This window comes from Parasteatoda tepidariorum, chromosome 10 (genome assembly GCF_043381705.1).
Source record: "Parasteatoda tepidariorum isolate YZ-2023 chromosome 10, CAS_Ptep_4.0, whole genome shotgun sequence".
In the NCBI taxonomy this organism is placed as follows: Eukaryota; Metazoa; Arthropoda; class Arachnida; order Araneae; family Theridiidae; genus Parasteatoda; species Parasteatoda tepidariorum.
The window spans coordinates 5,819,646-5,827,270 of NC_092213.1; the positions used below are offsets into that span (position 1 = coordinate 5,819,646).

Sequence of the window (7,625 nt, forward strand, 5' to 3'; positions counted from 1 at the left end):
TACAAAATATATGGAGCTTAAGTGCAAGAGTGCTCAAAACATTTCAATACATAGGACAGAGATCAGCAATATCCAAAGGCAAAGAGAGGTTATTGCACTGAGGAGAAATTGAAACAGAAAGAGTTTCCGATAAAGGATTTTTCTCTACACTGCTTTTTATCAAGACTATGATGGAAAAAAAATTAAATTTAAAATAAAAAGTTAGGAAAGTAGTTTTTTCACTGCACCCATCCATCAAGAATGAAATGCACACATTTCTTTGGTACTTTGGGATTATCTTGCTGACCTGTACATTGGGATTATCCTGGCAGCATGTCGGCACTTGCAAAAATGTGCAAATTCTTAGGCGCCATCATAGTGAAAATCAATTTCCAAAATAAACATTCTAAACACATTAAATTTATTAAATAATAATAAAATAATAATAACAAAAATTTAAAAATACGTAATAAAAAAGTATAATAAAAAGAATAAAAAAGTAAAAACCTTTTTTTTTATAATTACTAATCAGTTTTGATATACAATGTCATATCATGGCCATTTACGCACATTTTCTTAGAAAAAAAGATTTTATACTCTTTAAAATATGCCACTGCACACTCTTCAGTGGCAGGCTAATCCCAAATTCAAATCATTTTACAGCGGAGTTAAAAAAAAAACATTTAAAAAAAAAACGCAGTATATTTCAGAATGCTAAAGAAAACTAACCCGCGTAGTCAAGGATTACACAGTAAATATGATATAATTCGCAGTTATTGGCGTATAAGCTACCTTTTGGGGATAATATCAGGTTTGATGAAAATGGTCAACAGGATAATTACAAAGTACAAAAATTTGAGATTTTAGCTTTACTTCAAAAAAGTCTGTCAAAAATGGCTATGAGTTTTGAACATATAATTTATTTATATAATTACTAATATCTGAAAAACTATTACTGGAAATTGAGCCAAAAGAAACATTAGTTCAGAATCTATATCCCTCTTAGTTTTAAAGTTTAGCATTTCAGTAAAATATCAATTCCAAAAAAATATCAAAAGATGTGGTTTGTGGTTTTCAGGTTTCATTGTTGGCCAAATTAAGAATCCAGATAAAAAAAAATTAAAAATCAAGGCATTTTTTACAGATAACAGCAAACATATACCAAACTACTTTTAAAAAAAGCGGCAAACTAAATATAGGTATAATTGACTCTATTTAAGAATAATGAGGAAAACTTTATTGCAAAGAAATAATAAACTGTGTTAATTTAAGACTTAATTTGTTTAGAACAGAAAATTTCAACAGTATAATTTTACTAATGGAGCACAATGTTTAGTTTTATAAACAGCATCATTTCCTAGCTGATGCAGAGAAAAATCCTCATTAAAATAAAGCTATAAAAGAATTGAGAGTGAGATCTTCCATGAAAATTAAAAAAAGCATTGTACACGAAGCAACTTCTTATGCAGTATGCAACACAACAATCAGGGTTAGATGAACACTTATTTACTCCTGATACAACACTTACCATCTTGATGTTTAGATGAATGGGCAACCTCATTTGCATCTATTTCCTTGGCATGTGGGGTCAGGGGTCCACCTGTAATAGTTACAAATCTGTTTCGATGCTTAATTCTCTTTGTTTTAGAGGAAGGCAGAAGAAATAAAAGGAAGAAAGAGAAAAGTAAAAATTGGTGTCACGACCAAAATTTTCTGCATGTTTGAAAAGAAGACATATTTTAGTAAATCCTAAATTGGAATTGAATAAAATAATGAATTGATTTTGCATCACAAAGAGAGCACACTCGCCATTTCAAATATCCATTTTTAATAATTAATAGAGAATATTATAGAGAACACTGCAGAGCCAAGAAACCAGATGAGTGAGATTTAAGAAAAAAAATCCAACTCAAAACAAGTAACAGAGTTTCCAAGTTTAAAAGTAATGAAACGTGAGAATAAGAGTCAAAAGTAAGAAAAATAGTCAGAAAGTTAAAAAGTGATAGAAAAGCTGAAACAAAATATAAAAACAGATCACAGATATTAGTAAGCATTTTCACATTTATAGATAATAGATTTGATTAATAATAGAAAAATTAATTTATAAAGAAGTCATATGCCTCTTTTAAGAGTAGTAATTAGGAATACTAATGAAGAATAGTTAGGTTTAAGAACAGTGATTTGCAAAAAATCAACAATTGATATTTATGATGTATGAGAAAAATTTTTAATTTTTTAATATGCACATAATAAAAAAAAATTATGCATGTCACAAAAGCATTACATCACATATAAACAATACTCTATTTAAAATTCTTATCAAAAAAATAATAAATAATACAAAATTTTTGACATTTTTAACTCTCTGTAGTGCAGAAAATTTTTGATCAAAATTTTTACAGAAAAGGACCAGAAGAAGTATAGTCGTTGAATGCACGCCCACGATAAAACACTATTTTGAAAAATATGTGCATAAAGCTAATGCTTTTTCTTTAATTTTTTCAAGATTTAAAATAGTTATTAATAAAATTTGCTGTTTTTAAGGTTAAAACTAATACACTCCTGGTGGTTATATACATTTATTAAAAACTAAATGACAATATCAAAACTATTAGACAACTGTGAAATAAAAGATAAAATCATTATTTATTAATTTTGATAAAAACTGAAGAATTTTATAAAAACCATTTTTAGGTAAGTAAATTTTTAATGAAATATCAAACTAAAATAAATGTTAGATAAATATAAAAAAAATATAGATATAATTAAAAAATATATAAATAAAGTACTGACCTTGGTCAATATCACTACTCCAAGACGCTTGGCTATGTAACTGAGCTGGGCTCTGGCCATAGAAACTAGTGATGTCATTATGAACTTTGTCTACATCGTCTTCGCTAGAGGACATTTTACGCAGGCGCTTGTTGTGAGGTTCTTCTGGTGGACTAGGAGGATGAGACGTGCTGTGATTGTTATGTGGGTGCAGAGAAAGGCCCGCTGCACCAGAGGGCAACCCTCCTCCTCTGTGATCAGGCGGTGATGAGTAACTATTGCAATAATAGGTAGGAGATTCTATCTTGATCATACTCAGAGCGGGTTGGCAATTACTTGTAGCTTGCAAAATAGATGCTGTCACAACAAAAAAAGAACACATTTAAGCTTGATGTATGTCAGAGAATGAATATCAACATGTAAAGTATGAAATTAAAAGGGTACAACATTTTTGTTCTGATGAAGTATTTCCTTTTCCGACTATTTGACATGTTGCAAAAAAATAAGCTGAAAATTCTTCATGACAATGTGCAGTAGCTTTTCTATTGTTTGAATAAACTGTATACATATTTTTCTGAAATTTTATTTAAAAATTCTGATATCGTTCGTAAAGAAATAAAGTGATGTTTGAAACACTCTAATATTTAGAATTCTTAACTCGTTGGCGGCTTATCAAAGGGGCAACATAGGGAAATAGTATGTAGGGGTGAAACATTCTCCCTATGTAATAACATAGAAAAACCGCTTAAGATACGACTTTTTACGTGCAGAACCTCAAGTGGGTTAAACATACCATTATTAACTGCTTCTCTGATTATCCCGAATTAACTTTGTATCTATATATTGGAAATATTTATCATCCCAAGAAAACTTGGTCGTAGCAGAATTTTTCAGTACGTTTTCTTTAATTGCGTTTTTACTCAACAAAAAAAAATTATCTGCTGTGATTGAAAGTTTGCCAAGTTTTGCAGTTGGGTTGTAGGACTGCACACCCGTTATGTGCGCTTATACGTACAATGCTTGTTGAATTTCTATAGTAAAGAAAAAGAGGACGTATCACTTCACCGTTTGGAAAGTATCACTTTTTTTGTCCCTTATTTTAAAAACCATCATACAAAGACTATTTAGCTTTTTTTCATTTGCCCGAGATAGTAAATTAATTTTTTTTACACATTAAAAAAATTAAAATTTCAGCCTAGAACTTGTGTATTATGTTTTATATTTTTGTTCCTTGTATTTATTAATGAAATAAAAAATATGTTGATTTTTTGCAATTTTCTTTTCAAAAGAATTAATTTGTAAGAGAAGCAGTTTAAAAAAAAGTTAAACATTATTTAAAACTGTGTAGCTTCTTTCTTTTTTCTTTGGATACCAGATGTTGTTGTTAATTTACGTCGCACTAGAGCTGCACAATGGGCTATTGGCGACGGTCTGGGAAACATCCCGGAGGATGATCCGAAGACATGCCATCACAATTTTGATCCTCTGCGGAGGGGATGGCNTTTGCCCGAGATAGTAAATTAATTTTTTTACACATTAAAAGAATTAAAATTTCAGCCTAGAACTTGTGTATTATGTTTTATTTTAGTTCCTTGTATTTATTAATGAAACAAAAAAATATGCTGATTTTTTGCAATTTTCTTTTCAAAAGAATTAATTTGTAAGGGAAGCAGTTTAAAAAAAGTTAAACACTATTTAAAACTGTGTAGCTTCTTTTTTTCTTCTTTGGATACCAGATGTGCACCAAGTGTGTCATTACAGAAAATAATTTTACGTCTCATTCCATTTGTTTTAGCAAAGTGTTCAAATGAGGAAGAATTAATGAGCGACAGAGGGGAGTGCCTCAAATTTATTTTAATCAAGGTCTCTGTAGATAAACATTAGAATGGTGTTGCAGATTAATAAAGAGGTTTTTGCTATTGCCTGTTGGATAAGTATATTTCTTTTTCTTTGTAGTGTTACAAAAACTACAAACTAATAGAATAAAATTTTTTGCACAAACGCAAAAATCGGCAATTGACAATGAAAATATTCAGACTCACTTCCCTAAAAAGGATTATATCAATGAAATAGTGACAAATGCCTTTTTTTCGGCAAAAATTGCTATACCCTGACTACATATTTCCAGATTTAAAAATGTCTAAACTTTTAAATGAAATAAAAATTTTAAAAATAAAACAGGGATGCCAACTATTCCGCTTTCTGCACAAGTTTTAATAAATTGGTAGGGAATTAATATCAAAACGTGTAGAATTAATAATAGTTACGTTTACTACTTAACACAGTAATTACAAGATGCACGCAATTAAGTCACATCTCATACGATACTTAAAATTGTTGATAAGTAGTGGTGAAAAAATTACTTAAAATGAAAAATGCTAAAACAAAAATACCTTCAATATCGTTACCACTCGAAAATACTTTTTCACAAAGCAGAGCAAGTGGGCATCTCCGATAAAACATTCAAAGAAAAATTAGTGAAAGAAAGTAGTTTAATACTCATTACTTTTCAATCAAAGCTTAAAAATAAAAAAAAAGTGTGTGGGATTTTTAAATTAAAAGCTACTAAGGAAAAACGGGTCTTTAAAAGTAAATGACATCCAATCCAAAACTGGTACATATTAATATTTATTGCTCACCTCTGGATAATCTATATAGTTCTGCAGATGTAAAAACACCAGAAGCAAAGACGAAATCTGGTTCTGCAAAACAAAAAGATCACCCTGATATTTCAGATTGTTCTTTTTGTGCATTTAACAAACACTCAAATGAAATAATAGTGACACCAGTTGTGGACTGGAGTTAATTACTAAACATACCCAACTGTTTGGATAAGCAATAAAAGTTTTATTCCAACTTATAAACACACATACTTTATTATTCAAGAAACCAAAAAAAAAAAAAGAATTTTTTTTATCAAACTTTACATTTAAATTCTTGGAACATACATTTATAAGCTGAAATTAAAATAAATACAAGGAATTGGTGATCAAAATGAGCTACAAATGGAACTTGGCAGAGCTGTTTACCTATAACATTGCTTCAGAAATAGTGAGTGGATAGTCATAGGAATAGAAAATGGAACTAAATTAATACAGTTAAGCTATATAACAACTTCTATAGTAAAAAAGACATTATGATGAGAGATCAGTTCACAGTACTATAACAAATATTTACTCATAATTTATGAAATACTGGACTGCTCTTCTATCCACTACCCTCAAAATGTCTAATTTCTGTTTCAAGCACGTTGTTTACAAGTTACAGCTTATTTCGCTAAATATAATATGTCTAAAGAACTGCAAAGTCTAAGCCAAAATAAAATCAAGATGAATATAAAAACCCTTCCAAAAAAAAAAAAAAAACAAATCTTATAACACTGCTTAAACAGAGTGAATACAGTTTTCAAACAAGATTTATGAATTTATTAAACTCTTTGTAAAGAAAAGTACAAAGGTTATAAATGCATATAGAAGATTACGATATCAACAAGAGGATGCTTTTAATCTTGATTGTTTACACCTAGGAAAATTGCAAAAAAATAGAAAAATGATTGACGAATTTATTAAACTCTTTGTTAAGAAATGTACAAAGGTTATAAATGCATATAAAAGATTCTGATATCAACAAGAAGATGCTTTTAATCGTTGATTGTTAACAAAAAATAAATAAATAGAAAAACAGAGTTCCTACACTATTTTGAGAAAACAATATCCTGACTTTTGCAGGTTTTTCCTGATCTTTTACTATAAAATTCCTGACCCGCCATTTCTCACTCCAACAAAGCTTTTAACATTGCACTTTCAATTAATTATAATATGTTACTTAGTCATAAGTATCATATACTGAATAGGATAAACACTTATATATTAAAGTGGAATTGGGTAATAGCACTTTATCCCAAATTATATTTTCAGAAAACTTGTGAAACATATTTTTAATTATCATGGTTAGTTTAAACTTTTAGTGTGTTTTGTAGTTAGATACGAAAACTATTTAAATTAAAAAGATCAAGAAAATCTGTTGGATTAAGGAAATATTATTTTGTTTAATGTTAAGTGGAACCAAATGCATGAGTGTCATCAGGATATAAAGGGTTAATCAAATCTGCGAGATATGTATCAGTATCCTCAAATAATATTTACTCTTAAAGCATACTAGAACATTTGTTACATAAAGTTATTAATTTTTAAAAATCACCAATTCACTTCAAACTGAGTTTTCTTTTAAAAGATAATATTGAAATATAAAGGGGAAAAAAGTCAAGAAAAGTTAATTATATACAAATAAAAATTCAGATAGAAAAATTATGCAACTTGTGACAAAAATAAAATCAAAAATCTTTTTTTTCCAGTATTTTTAAATTTATTTCTGTAATACTGTAAGCTTCCGGAGAAACTCAGGGGCTCCTATGTTATATACAGGGATGTGATTGACAAAAACACAAAAAAGAGGAAGTTTATAACTGTAGTATTAAACGTGCAAAAGAAAAAATATGAATTCAATAGCCAATCTGATAATGATTACATTATTATCTATTCAAATAAATATAAATAAATGGTAATTATGTTCTTAAATAAAATCTTGATTAAAATAATTTTTTTTTAATAATTTAGATAACTTTGAGTAATTATGCATAAGCAGGATTTTATGTATCACATCATTTTAAAAAACATTTCTTTATTGGTTAAAGGACCTTTATGGACTTTCTCATCAGTTCTTTGTTTTTTCGATGGTCTTTTATTAACATGACTGATCTGTAGACTGCGTTTTGCAGACTTTTGATCATCAGTGTTGATAGGACAAGAAAGTTCATTTCTCACACAATTTTTAGAGGCCTTAGATTAAGAATCGCGATGTTGGATTTCAAAATC

At 28.7% G+C, this 7,625-nt stretch overlaps 1 protein-coding gene across 26 annotated transcripts in view; it reads right to left on the reverse strand.

Annotated features, from left to right (window-relative positions):
* Window positions 1-7,625, reverse strand: part of LOC107451236 (nuclear factor 1 X-type) — a 90,097-nt gene that overhangs the window by 16,301 nt on the left and 66,171 nt on the right. For 8 of the 26 annotated variants that reach the window (XM_043043064.2, XM_043043062.2, XM_043043065.2 and 5 more), the window contains 3 exons: window positions 5,391-5,453; window positions 2,773-3,108; window positions 1,508-1,579 (listed from right to left, as the gene is read on the reverse strand). In XM_043043064.2, coding sequence (XP_042898998.1) covers window positions 1,508-1,579; window positions 2,773-3,108; window positions 5,391-5,453 — 471 coding nt within the window. The remainder of the gene's footprint in view (window positions 1-1,507; window positions 1,580-2,772; window positions 3,109-5,390; window positions 5,454-7,625) is intronic. The other 18 variants (XM_071186187.1, XM_043043069.2, XM_071186195.1 and 15 more) reach the window with 3 other exon arrangements.